Below are 13,672 nucleotides of genomic sequence, written 5' to 3'. Positions count from 1 at the left end.
AGCAGAAACGAGACTTCAACGTTTTCCATCATCTGACAAGCAGCAGGTCTGCTCCACTTTATTCACCAAAAACTGATCTGAAATCTGGATCGTTCGCTACGTTCAGCCCCAGTTAGCCGCCTTATGTCACTGCGCGAGAGGCAACTGCATCATGCGTCACGGGCAAAAGGTCAAAAGTAACAAGGTGACCGGAAGGCTTATTATGTTGTACAAAAAAACAAAACAAAAAAATAATTTTAGTACATGTCATTATGTGTCAGAAGAGGGCTTAGAAAATAATAATACCAACAAAAATAAAAAATAAAAAAATTGACCAAAATGGCACTTTGGGGCAAGGAGCAAAAAGGGCAGGTGCTCGGAATCTCAGTTAGCCTTCATAGCGGGGCTGAACCCGTTTTACACCAAGCACTGCAGCTAATATTAGCTGGTATCTCGCCGGTGGACATAAATACAGTAAAGTAATATTCTAATCACAATATATTCACAATAATATGTCCATCTTACTTGTGAAATGTTGTCTGTGGAGCCCTCACATCAATAATCCATCGATCAGAACAACAATATCCCTCAGTGCTGAGGCATCTTCTGCTGGTTTGGTTGAGCAAAGTAGGAGGGTATACCGCTCCAAGATGGCCGCCATATTTCCTGCGCCAGAGCGGCCAATGCGGGGTCTACTCTTATATTATGTCTATGGGTCTGATGGGTTCTGACCCGGAAATGTCTGTTTATCGTTCAAATCAGCTTCACACATACAAGTTTTAAAACTAATCAGTATATAGTGGCTGCGGTTGGTCATGATTTGCTTGTCAAGGTCCAATTTTTAAACGTTTGGTCAGTGACGTCACGAAACCCCAAGCAAATGATTCCTTGACGTAAAGACCGAGAAACGAAACATCAGGATATTTTGCCAGAAGTATGGCAAACTATCCTATGGCAGAATAACAACAAATGTTTATTTTTTTCTTTACAAGTAAAATATTAACAGAATTCTTTTAAATTAATTAAAATTGGGTATTAGTATTTAAAGTAACCATGTCATAATGCAATAAGTTTCATGCTAGAGTCACAGGAGATCCGTCACGCCTTTTTAAAGGAGAACTATTAAGTAAAATTTATATTTTGCACGTTTTTGTTCTTCCATTTGGGACTCCACTGCTTCTAAAAACAACCCAAGTGTTTAAAAAATGGCTTTGTGGCAATAACTTAATGTGTTGGTGTCTGGAAAGTGAGCCATTTCAAAAGCCTGAAATCTCATTATCTAAGATTGATTTCAAAATGTGCTGAACATGTTTTGCATGGGCCATAGAAATGTCCTGACCTGTTCAACCTTTAATCAATTCTCGGTGCTAGGTTCAGGCTGTCTAATAAACGAATCGCTCTTCAGCAGACTGGGATATCTTTGACAGATCTCTGGACTCGTGCTGATAACCTCGCCTGCCTGGGTCAAATAAACACAGATAAGCCTCATATCTCCGAGCTGGAGCTCAGTGTCTGCCATGATCCTGACGGCTCCGTCTCCGTGCCTTCCTTCTGTCACCACCGTCCAGCAGCTGTTCTCTGTGGCCCGAGACGCCGACATCGTCCCGGACATCTCCCTGGATCCGGTGCTCACCACCTTCCTATCCCTGGACTCTGCCACCGCCCTGCAACACCGGTACGGCTTCCTGCAGCGGGGCATGAGCGGCGAGCAGCAGGCGGCCTTCCACCTGAATCTCACCGCACAGCTGAGCGGCTGCAGGGTCGCGAACGGAGGCGTAGGGGTCGTCGCCTTGGCCCTGTCCCTGCTGTTTGACCAGGTGGCCCAACATGTACGTCAAATATTTTGTTTTTCTGTTTAAATTCTTTGTTTTAGCATTAAGGACAAAACAATAATGGATAAACATCAAAAATAAAGTTATTAATATTATGAGAATAAAGTCACAATTCATTGTATTATAATGCTATTCTGTAGTGACTTTAAGCTCATAATTTTATATTATTTTGTAATTTTCTTAGTGTGACCTGGGACATATTTTAGAATGGACTTACAGGGTTGTTAGCTCAGGGCTCCAAAGATTACTTTTATAAAAATGTTTTAATGAATTCATGCTTTACATTGTGTTTTATATAAAACTGATTGATCAGATGAACTCCATGAATCTTTGGAGCATTACAGCTGCAGGATCACCTACAGTAAACAGTAGGAGAGTTTTTGTGCAGCGGACCGGGCACCAAACCGGCTCCAGCCTAGGCCCACGACCGGGTGAGTCCGGCCCTGCTGCGCTGCTGTAATGTCCATGAAGCCAAACTTTTAAAGCTGCCATCAGGTCCGTGCTGCAGCTTCGCCGCAGGGATCCGAGGCTCAGAGGGTGTTCGGCGTCAGCACCTCGTCCAGAATCGGATCGATGATCCACCGCTACCTGCGCCTCGTCCCCGCCATCGCCAATGACGAGGAGAAGATGGCAGAGGCCACCGAGCTGTACGACAGCTGGCTCAACCTGGAGCTGATCGACCACTATGAGAGGATGACCACCAAGAAGAGGATGAGCACAGAGGCCATGCAACAGTGGCTGGCCGGCGCCGCGTTTCACCTGCACCTGAGGATCCACCAGGTGAGCCGAACCAGGAGGATCAAACTTCTACAAAAATCTGGTTTTCCATATTCATTCAAACTGACACCGTGTTTGTCATGAGATAAATGATATGAAAAAAGATCGATCTGCTGCTGTCTGAAGAAATGGACCAAAAACCAATAATCAGAGCCAGGAGGAGGGGCTTAGCGCTGTCAATCAACCTCATGTACTGGCTTGGCGTTGAGCATGAGAGTGATTGACATGACAGCACTAAGCCCCGCCTCCTGACTCTGATTGGTGGTTTCTGACTGGTGCATTTCTGCAGTTTGTACTGGGAGCACTGGGAGGCAAGTCCACCACAGAAAGGGGAGGGGACGGACCGCTGTCAGTCTCTTACCTTATTTGGAAAAGGGACCATTGCACTCCGGAAGTGAAGGGGGCGCTATTTCCTATATTATCTGCGGTCTCTCCTTTTAATTTTCTTTTGAAATCTGTGATACAGCTTCATCTGTAGGAAGGAGTTTCACTCTCAGCATGTATTTCAACTTCTCTTTTTTATTTACTTCAGCGCAGCTCACAGCTTTTAACAAATTCTGCACCTTTCTGTGTACTTCTAAATCTGCTTCTTAGTCGCATCTTTTCGAGCCTGCTACTGCCTCTAGTGGCGTGGCGGTGGTAAGACAACTAATATAATTACGTCACTAAACGAGAATACCACAAAATCTTTATTGTTTACTATTAATTTCGCCATTACTGGCAACGTGAAAGATAAATTATCTTCTAAAATACCATATTTTTCTTCAGGATGTAGAGCTAATTAGGTGACATAAACAACACCTTTATACATTGTAAATAATATCTATATATCTCCATCAATTATAGGAGGAACAAAAGAAATAAGACATGAAAAACAACATTATCAACAACAATAAAAATACCATATACAATGTATACATAAGAAATTTAATTGAGCAAAAGTCAATAACGAACAAATTAATTAGGTTCACAGACGAATAACCAGGGTTGTTAAACAAACAATAATCCACATTTTTGTTTTGTTGGTAGAGTCCTATATATAGGAAANCCAACAGGGACATTAGACGGAGTATCTCTGAATGAGTTCTGAGTCTTTATAAATGGTTACGGATAAAAGCATGGTGGGCTTTGTGTTGCAGCAGATCCAAAGAAACGCCTGACTGAAGACATTCTCTGTTGTTGAGTCAGTTTGTAAATAAATTATATTCTCGAAAGTCTTCACTCGTCTAGCTTCACACAGATGAACTTGAGCGGCCCAAGTTCTTGAGCCAACCTCTAACCAGCCATCAGAAATATACTGAACTGGGCTGACTCACCTTCAGCACCATGTTAGCACAGCCACTGGAGGTGGTGCGAACAGGAAGGAAGTCTTCTCCATCGCTGACAGTCAGCTCAGTTTGAGCGCCCTTTATGGACTGTAATATGACTGAAGCCACATCCACAGGAACAACCTGAAAGAAGACACCAGATTAACAACTTCATCTGTTATTAGCAGCAGATTGGTTGATTTACGTCTTCTCTGAATCTAAAGCATGTTGTCAGTATTTGGACTTCACTGTAGCTACTATAGCTGCCACAGCGAAGGTACTGTGGCCTTGAGGCTTTACATTTAGAGCCTCAAGGAACCAGCAGTTATCCTGTTTTATGAAATAAAAAAGGTTCTGTTAGGAACATCTGGACCAATCAGATCTTTCATGTATTATACAGACTAATTATTATCACATTTTTGTTCAAAACTTAAACTACTAACTTGTTATCGGCTTAGGAAATCCTTTTTTTAGCTAAAACACAGATGCTGTTTGCTGTTTATCTCTTGATTATGTCAGCATGTGCATGAAATGGAAAGTAATGTATAACAGAACATGAACTAGATCATTTCCACATTGTGTAGCAGACGCATGAAACATTGCTGTGGATCTTCACAGAGGAGGAACTGAATGGTCTTGTGACAAATAGAGAGAAGCGTAGTCAAGCTCTACACTTCTCTTTTGCACTTAAGTCTATTGTGTAGAATTTCTAAACAGTGTAGAATGATGTGAAGATCATTATTTATTCTGCCACATTTTTTAGTTTTTACTATCTGAAATCAACTTTTCTCAAATAATAAAATAAAAATTTCACTTACTGCTGCATCTGCGTTCCTCCCCTGTCAAAGACAAAATATTTTCTTTATAATTTGTCTTCATATTGCACTTCTCTCTTTTTCAAACAACCACATTGTGACTTTAGCAGCTTCCTACTGAGGGCTAGCTAACTTCAGAACGTTCTTCTCTGAGGGGAATCTCAGTGCTCAGATATTACATCCTACATCCAGATATGATCTAACTCAATCTATCAACCTCCTCAGTGAAAGTTGTAGTGAAATAATTGGAGCCTTTAGCGAGATGTGGGGAGGAATCATATCTGTGTGCAGCTATGTGTAGCTTCAGTTAGCTTCACAGCAGACCAGACATGACACTCTAAGAGGTTTAAATCAAATCAGGCTTGCCTTTTAGTTAACAAAAGGCATAACATTATGGCCAGTTAAGTTAATAACTGATGTCCATGATGGGATATTTTAGCGGGTGGAAGATTTCAGGCAGGAAGTGAACATTCTTGTCTTCAAGGTTATTGCATTAGAAGTAGAGGTGCACCGACTGCAGTTTTCTACTCGATCAGCAATCTTTAAAAAGCCTGATCTACGAATTCTGATTTTGGCAGATTTTTTTTTCATCTGAAAAGTTGCTAAATACAGTGACAAAGTTAATGGCGCTTCTGTAGGCGTGACCTGGTGGGCAGGTCTGTCAGTGGACAGTGGCTGATTTTCAGACCTTTGTGGAAGTAGATATGATTGACAGATAACATCGGTTTCACATCTAAGTATCGTCTGATTGTCCAAAATTAAGGAAATTGAGGCTGATTTATTGTCGCACCCCTAGTTAGAAGCAGGAAGAATAAACAAGAATTTGACCAAAGTGTGATGGCTGGGTGACCAGGTCAATGCATCTCCAACTCTGCTGCTCTTGTATGTTTTCCTGCTCTACAGTGATTAGTAGCAAAGGTTTCTCCGTGCACATGTGGTCTGATCCTACAGGTGAGTTCCCGTAGCTGTGATTATAGAAAGGTTTAAGAATACATGCTCAGCGTTGGGCGGCACAGTCAAAGACCCATCAGGGTCATGCTCTCCAGGTGGAGACATCTACCTAAGATCTGGTAGCACAAAGCAAAGTGGTTCAGGGAGGTTTGAGGTGTTCACTTGGACTCCAAGTTCACCACGTCAATCCAACTGTGATCCATGGAGGAGTTACAGAACCTAAAGGAGGTCCTGCTAATGTCTCGGTGACAGATACCCCAGCACATCGTCAGGGTCTGGGCCAGAGCTGCTGGACCAACACACTATTTTGATACACTGATCGCTGAACTTTTCTTCAGTGTGCTTCAAGAAAAAGAAGCAAGAACCTCCAGAGTTGTGGTGTGTGAATCACCCAGACAGCGTGGTAACTAGTGGAGAAGTGCTCTGTTACTTAACAAGTCCTGAATACAGAAGGATGTTTCACAAAGAACTTTGCAAAACACATTCCACTGTAAATAATACTCACCACAATTGCATGAGTATGAACTTAGGGAACTTACAAAAGCTTGTGAATATGTAGGAGTTTTTCTTCACACCAGTGTTGAAATTTCCACAACTAAATGGATTTGTTAGCATGCTGGAGTTGGAGCTTTGTGCATCATGTCCTGAGATGAGCAGAATGGGAGGTAAGACCTCTGAACTCACAGCTAACAGCTGGACGTTAGCGTAGGTGTCCATCCTGAGTGCCTGCAGGGAGCTACAGTCCCCATCCAGAGCCAAACGCTGGGAACATCGACTGGTTTGGTCCTTCAGGAACACTAGGGACGGAACCAGGAAAGAAATAATTAGCTTTTTATCTGCCTGAAATGAAATGGCAAAATGTGAAAACAAGTTTCAGTCCCAGAGAAGCAGAATCCTGAACCGGTTCACATACAGCTGCTGCTTGTTGCACAGGATTCTGTCGTCTTGTAAACAGCCAATTATTACTGTAAAAAGTTGACTGTTTTTATTTTAGTCTATTTTAATCATAACAATTACTGTTTTGTGTTTATTTCTTTAACTCTTTTTCTGACATTAACTGAAAATTTGTCCTCTGAAGGACAAAACAAAGGACCATTCTGTTCTATTCTATCCATCATCTTGAGCAGCAGCAGGAACCTGAAGGTTTACAGCTTCAAGTTGGACTTTGGCTACTTTTTGCAGTCCACTGTATACTTTATATCACCACAATATCGTGACTCAGCAATGAGTAACCTCTTGGGGCATTAACCTAAATATAGTAACATGATGGTTTTTGTTGCTGCTCAGCTGAAATGTTACTGGGTAACAAATATTTAGAATGTCAAAGAAACACTTTAGTTTTGTCAAGTCTATATCTCTGTTTTCTTATTTACCAAAATCAAAGATTTGAAAAGTCAAAATTTTATGGTTCATTTTGATGAGATTACAAACCCAGTGTGTGTGTCAGAGTTAAATGTTAGCAATGGGTTACCTGCAGGGCTGCTGTTCACACAGTCAGCAGTGACACCATGAGCTGGAAGATAGAAAATCCCTTTCTGTCCGCTCGGTTCTGCCGTAGCCAAGACATCCCCGAACTGAAACAACAAACCACCAGAACAGAATCAGAATATGCTAACACGTGGAGAACACGTTCTCCCTGGAACCCCGACAAAAACATTGAAACTGTGAAGGAGCTAGCATAGGTGCTGAGCATGTTTTAGCTGCAGGCGCTTCATTTTTACAGCTTTATTTTGATCCAAGCGATCTCTCTGGAGAACTTCCACAATGGATCAGAAACCAACACAACCAACATTTTCAACATTTTGTTATAAAAACTTCCTAAGACTACAATATCTTATTGGACTTTGATGTGAGACACCATAACTGAGAAGCAGAAGAAAAATAACTGAGTTTTTTTTTTATTTTTTTTTAAAGCTGCTTTCTGCCAGCTGTGAACAAATACAGGCTTTTAGCAAAACAATCCAGGTTGAATCGACAGCATGGAGAGCCTCTGTCAATATCAATGTTTAAGTCTTGCTACAGGCTGTTAATCGGATTTAGATCTGGGTTTTGAGTAGGCCATGAATATGCTTTTAATCTATATCATTCCATCCAGTTCCTTGGTCTTCATGATGCCGTTTGTTCAACCAACGTTCTCTAACAAACCTCTGAGGCCTTCAGAGAACATTTGCTTTCATTTATACTAATGAGGTGACTTCTGTTGCACTCCTATATTCTGGAGAACCAGTGTGACAGGGCTGAACAGTTGCTAAATCAGCCTGCAACATGGTGTATAATTTTAAGTATGCACTGAATTGTACTATTCCATCCTATAAAATCCATTAAAGTTTGTGGTTTTAATGTGGCAAAAAGGGTAAAAGTTCAATGCTTTCAATCAAAGGTGCAACGATTGCAGGTTTCTGGCTGATCACTGATCTTTAAAAAGTCTGACCTGTCAATTCTTGACCAGTACCAACATCTTCAGTCTGAAAAGTCTCTAAATATGGCAACAGTGAGGCAACTATTGTTAACTGTAGACCGCCAGATGTAACCTGGTGGGCGGTCTGTCAGTCAAACCTCTCACTGCAGAGCAAAAGGAGACAGTGGCTGATTTTCACTCCTTTGCAGAGCTTTGGACGATCTCCCAAGCTTAAGGAGATCAGGGCCAATTTATCAGCACATCCCTACTCTGAATACATTTCCAAGTTTTCCAAATTAGCACTGGCAAAAGTATTCACTGTAATAAGATATTATCAGGTAATTGAAGCAGAAAAAATGCTTTTACCTAGCAGTCAATTGTTTTCTATAATACTCAAATTTGTTTGCCCATGCTGCAAACAATTGTTTTTAAAAAGCAATTTACCAATAAAATGCGCTATTATTGTTATCATTAAAACGGCTCCTTGCCTAAACAGACTGATCAAGCACAACACTTAGGCAACCAGACTAAACTTCAGGTGAATCCAAATGAATAAGAATTAACTAAGACTTACTGATGTCTCCTTTTGAACTTTTTGATTCTGGTCATAGTGAATAAAGCATAACAGAGCATAACACTCCGTACAGTGAAGAACAATAAGCATTAGACATGCTTTGTTCTACTGGGTTTAAGTTTTCTTTGCAAAAGTCTTGAAAAGTAAAGAAACTCTTTCATAAAATTAAACATATTCATCTTATCAAGCTTTAAAACAAAACTAACCTGGTATCCAGATGAGGCCTGGACTTCTGCAGGCAGCCCCTCATCGACACCCTCAGGGTCAAATATAAAGCTGATAAACTGACTGAAGAGGGAATCAAAGTTGTCTGCAGTTGGAAGAGACGGTGAGGGATGAGACAGTCCATCGAAACCTAAACACAACAGTGGAGATGGATGTAAATGCTGGGTGGGGGTAATAAACTCTAAAGTTCTTCATATTGTGAGCTACACACTGACCCAATGACACACTGACCCACTGACCCCCCTGTGGCACGAATAAGCCCTGCAGCACAACCAGTTATAACTGTCAGCCTTAATGTGCATGTCATACTGTGTAGCTTATTAAAGAGATTCAGATTAATTTATTTTGCAAAAAAGAAAACAAAATATAATTCTATTTTACAAAGCAATAATTCACCAAAAATTAGCAGGCTGAAGCCAAAGCTTATACTTCCCTACCCTATTAATAGACTCAGCTGCTTGAAAGATATCTGTTGTCCATAAATATGCATACATAAGTAAACATACACTTATGTAAATATGCATGTATATACATACATACAAATACTCACAATTCATACATACATCTACATAACAGTATATGTAATTTTACATTTTATGTAATTTCACATCTTAAGGTTCTTTTAAATTTGAGATCATCATTTAGTTCATTTTCCACTGCTGCCAACATGGCCCAGCAGTGTGCTAAAACCCAGTTCTACAGCCTGTATGTTCAACAGCTGGGATGAAGCACAGAAACAGCTGCAACATGCAGAACAACATGCAAGTGCAGATACTCCTCTGGGGGAATTTGATGAAAAATATTCTGATTATTCTTATTTACATACAAATATCCTTTGTCAATGCAGAACACAGGAAATGGACTTAAAATCATCCCAAAATGAGCTGCAGCCAAACTGATTCTCCAAAACGCTGACTTTTTGCAAAACGAATATTGACTACGGTTTAATATGTTTTCTCTTAATCTACTTTATTTACCAAAATATTTCATGTGATATTTAGGAGTTATGATGTTTATTGTGTCCTCATAATAAAAGGGAAACTAAAAGTAAACGTGTGGGTTTAGTGAGCACTTAAAAGTGAGCTGAAACAAATGAACACGTCATCTAAAGGAACCATGGTTCCCATTTCTTCATAGCAACCTGAACGTAAACAGCTGCTTACAGTTCTGGGACCAGACGCAGAAAATGTTGTAGTTGATCTCTCTCTGAACAGACGATTGCAGCTCTAAGTAGCCGTATACATCGGTCGTTAAACTGTAGCTGGCTATATCCTGGCTGCATAGCTGCTTGCTGCCACTGCAAGGGATGGAAAGATGACAGGATGAAATATATGTGTGTGTGTAGGGTGAAGGAGGAAGGGGGGTGGGGTTCTAGACTTAAATTTAAACAATTTTTAACCATTTTAGTCCATTTGTAAAAGACAAATAAAAATCCCATATAAATTCATTTTTACATCAGTCAGTTTTGAATTACTGCAAGAAACACAGAGTGCAATGGATGAATGGACAACTTTAAGACAAGAGCCAAATAAACTGCAAATACTTTTTTCAATGTCGCATGGAAAACACAAGGAAACTCCATGTTAGTCCATCATGGGTTGGAACCCTGTTATTGCTCATTCCTGGACAGTGGAATGAGCAATAACATTCCACTGTTATTGCTCATTCCACTTGCTCCAGAACTAGGATATCCTGAACTATGCTAGTTCAGGATAGTTCATTCTTGAACTATCCTCCCCTCCCTTCCTCTCTCACCTTCTCACGGCAGTGAACGTGCAGCTGGTGAACAGAGCAACGTCATCCTTATTACACTCTCGGTCACAGCAGCAGTTCATGTCACACACAGCCGTGTTCTCGTCACAGGGACACAACCTGTCAGCTGACATGCACACCGAGCCAGATATCAGGTCCCAAGGACGTTGTTAGCAGATTATTACAGCATTAAAGTGCTAGCTAGTCCAGCTGAGTTGTGTCGGTAACCATGTATAAACAGCTTACCACCGATTACCGAGAGAAGGAGGGTACCGGAGTCAGGCAGAGGCTGAGAGGCCTCAGGAAGAAGCTCTGTGGGGGTTACTGACGGCTCTGTGGGGGTACAGTTATCCTGATTGTATCTGTTTGTAGAGTTCTCTTTCCCGGACGCGGTGCTGTTGCTCGTTGCACTTATAGCGGAAGTAACCAAAATAACTTGGATAAATATACAGAAGATGGTCAAATTAGACCAAACTGTACAAACTGATACGGCCATCTTTGTTTACCGTTGTTATGGTTTTTCTTCTTCTCCCTCTAAGTTGGTTTGCTGGTGGATTTCTGTCTGCAATAAAATATTATTACTGCCACCAATGGGCAGTTAGCAGAACTGCAGTTTAGCAACTGAAGTAAAGGAAGAATATGGGGGAATTCAGACTGAAAATGTGTGCTCTCGAATTATGGCAGAAAAATTCTCTCCATATAAAGGAACCGTAAATGTTCGACAACCAGCGTTCACTGCCATATCGAATTCCAAAGCTGAAATGACAAACTGACGTAAGTTTATTAGATCATTCCGCACATACAGAGTAATATGAATATAACATTTTTTAAAATAACAATTACAACTATAATTGTAAATGGTCATCGTCTCACCTGGATGAATAAAAGTTAATTAAAATAATAAATACATACAGGTTCTCCTCTTTGATCGCTATGACACGCTCCATCCTTAATCAGCTTTACATAAAAGAAAAACAGGTAGAGTTCTCAACAACACAGCTCTGGGTTCAAATCTCAACCAGAGTAGATTTCATGATCTCTTTGTGCCTGTATGAGTTTAATCTGGCTAGTCTGGTTTCCCATTTTTCTTCAAAATGTGTGCACCACTGTCCACTCATGAGCGATGGCTCCGGATATTGAGATGCAGTCCCTTTTTAGGGCAGCCGACTTCACAAAGGATACAAAAAAAACTCGGTTTCATGAGCAATGAATAATGAATTAATTAATACGCCTAACATAAAATTAAGTTTGCATTATATTGCAGCTATGACAGCAGCTCAAACAGACACTTTGCCGCCGGACACTTTCCCTCTGGATCCTTTACTTTCTTAAAATATTTTTATGTATCCACAAGATGGCGATACAGGACATCTAGTTAAAACAAGTTGCCTGACTTTCCAGGCTTTTCTAAAGACAAAATCCTTCCCATCACTGGACGGGCTGGGAAAGATTCACAATAACGAACAAGTAACAAATTTAGCAGCAGATCAAACAATCACGCTACATTTCATTCTGTTCATTTTGATCTCAGCTCAGCTAGAGAACAGTGAAACATGCTACCTAGAATCGGTCAATTATGTTTTTAAAAAAATAAAGTATAATTTTGACATTTTAAAAGATCAAAAGGGCAACTTAAACTAAAAATTTAAATATCTTTACTGTCAAAAAGATTTTAGATGAGGAATAACCTTTTTACCAAAAATTTTATTATGAAAATTGTTTAAGAGAAATTAAGTTTTTTCATTGTTTCTCTTTTCTAAAGAGCTTTTAGAGGAACTTAATACATTTGATAATTTAAACAGGAACACCATATGAAAAAATACAGCAAAATGTTGAATGTTCCAACACTCTCTAGAATGTTCAACATTCTATCTCTATGAAGAGATAGAATTTAAAGTTGAATTTGGTGGAAAATAAAGAAACTGCATGAACAGTACTGACTGATGCTCTTGTGTTGTCGCGCTCTGACTGTTTCTAAAAGCAGTAGAAACAAAATGGAAGTACAAAATTGTACAAAAAGTTAATTTTACATAAGTCCATTTTAAACATTTGTACAGCTTTGATTGTTTATCATGATAGGGTAAAAGCATGAAGATGTTCACTCTGACTGTTATGATTTATAAATCAACAGAACCAATGTTTATGAGCTATAAGTCCTTCTGTTGCTGTGGTGAACCTGAGTATCTGGTGCTGATGATGGACTGTAAATGAACTTGTATGCCAATTGGGCAGACAGTGAGCAATTATTTAATTTTGATAGAGGTACGCCCTCTCAAAGATCACATCTAAATTTGCTGCATCAAAAGTAAGTGACCCCCAGTTGAATGAGTCACATTTTCTCCCTAGGCCTCACTCTGCCTGATAACATCCCTGTGCAGGTTGTACCCACTTCAGGTGAACTCTTTATCTGCTGCTCATCATCTTTCACACTCATTCATTAATTCAGAATGGCCATTAAGGTGGTGTGGACTGTGTCGCTGATAAATATATAAAATCTTAATGTGGAGGGATAAGGCCGGGCCAACAGGGGGAGGCAGACTTGTAAGGACGGTAATGGTCAGAGGGTGTGTATTTGGTCATGATCAATGAACAACAAACACACAGGTTATTACAAGGTCACACTCTCACTTGTGTCATGTGAGAGAGGCTGTGTGGCTCTGAGGGGAAAGAAGTCTAATTAGAGCATTAATTAGGAAGCAAACAGCTTATTGAATAAATCCTGAGCTCATTAAGGGAACACACAGCAGGCCGGCCTCCTCTTCTCGGGTTTCCTCTCCTAAGGAACTGATTTCACATCACCACCACCACACCACAGGTCATTTCCAAAGGAAAGAGCTGAGTGAACTGAATTTGTATTCCTCTACCTACTGCTGTGTTTATTTAAGGAAGCATTCAAATGAGAAACAACCAAATAGTGTCAGAGGTTTCACACCCCTTAAACTTTTCTGCATTTTGTGACGTGACAAACACAAACTTTAATGTATTTATTAGGATTTCATAGGAGAGACTGAGGGTGCGTTCACACTGCAGCCTGAAGTGACTCAATTCCGATTTTTTGGCAA

The 13,672-nt window shown here is 40.3% G+C and overlaps 2 protein-coding genes across 5 annotated transcripts in view; one reads left to right on the top strand and one right to left on the bottom strand.

Moving 5' to 3' along the window:
• tctn1 (tectonic family member 1) overlaps positions 1-11,216 on the bottom strand; it is a 30,368-nt gene extending 19,152 nt beyond the window's left edge. The window contains exons 1-8 of one of the 4 annotated variants that reach the window (XM_015022409.1): positions 10,857-11,216; positions 10,614-10,737; positions 10,022-10,155; positions 8,840-8,988; positions 7,133-7,235; positions 6,346-6,458; positions 4,708-4,734; positions 3,905-4,039 (exon numbers count right to left, since the gene is read on the bottom strand). In XM_015022409.1, coding sequence (XP_014877895.1) covers positions 3,905-4,039; positions 4,708-4,734; positions 6,346-6,458; positions 7,133-7,235; positions 8,840-8,988; positions 10,022-10,155; positions 10,614-10,737; positions 10,857-11,106 — 1,035 coding nt within the window. In that variant the 5' untranslated portion in view covers positions 11,107-11,216. The remainder of the gene's footprint in view (positions 1-3,904; positions 4,040-4,707; positions 4,735-6,345; positions 6,459-7,132; positions 7,236-8,839; positions 8,989-10,021; positions 10,156-10,613; positions 10,738-10,856) is intronic. The other 3 variants (XM_015022410.1, XM_015022411.1, XM_015022412.1) reach the window with 3 other exon arrangements.
• LOC106939851 (uncharacterized) lies at positions 701-2,747 on the top strand. Its single transcript, XM_015022415.1, has 2 exons — positions 701-1,808; positions 2,307-2,747. Exons 1-2 carry the CDS (start codon positions 1,497-1,499, stop codon positions 2,670-2,672), a joined length of 678 nt encoding a protein of 225 aa, XP_014877901.1. The 5' UTR covers positions 701-1,496; the 3' UTR covers positions 2,673-2,747.
• Positions 11,217-13,672: the final 2,456 nt, after the last annotated feature.

Source organism: Poecilia latipinna, unplaced genomic scaffold (genome assembly GCF_001443285.1).
Source record: "Poecilia latipinna isolate Pla-1442-1.1 unplaced genomic scaffold, P_latipinna-1.0 Scaffold3000, whole genome shotgun sequence".
In the NCBI taxonomy this organism is placed as follows: Eukaryota; Metazoa; Chordata; class Actinopteri; order Cyprinodontiformes; family Poeciliidae; genus Poecilia; species Poecilia latipinna.
Note: the sequence above shows the minus strand (reverse complement) of the source record. Positions and strands in the feature narration are given on the sequence as shown.

Excerpts from the sequence above, each read along its gene's own strand:
- LOC106939851 (XM_015022415.1), top strand. The coding sequence starts at position 1,497 with ATGATCCTGACGGCTCCGTCTCCGTGCCTTCCTTCTGTCACCACCGTC. Across the intron at positions 1,809-2,306 it reads TTGACCAGGTGGCCCAACAT|GTCCGTGCTGCAGCTTCGCC; the intron begins GTACGTCAAATA and ends AGCTGCCATCAG.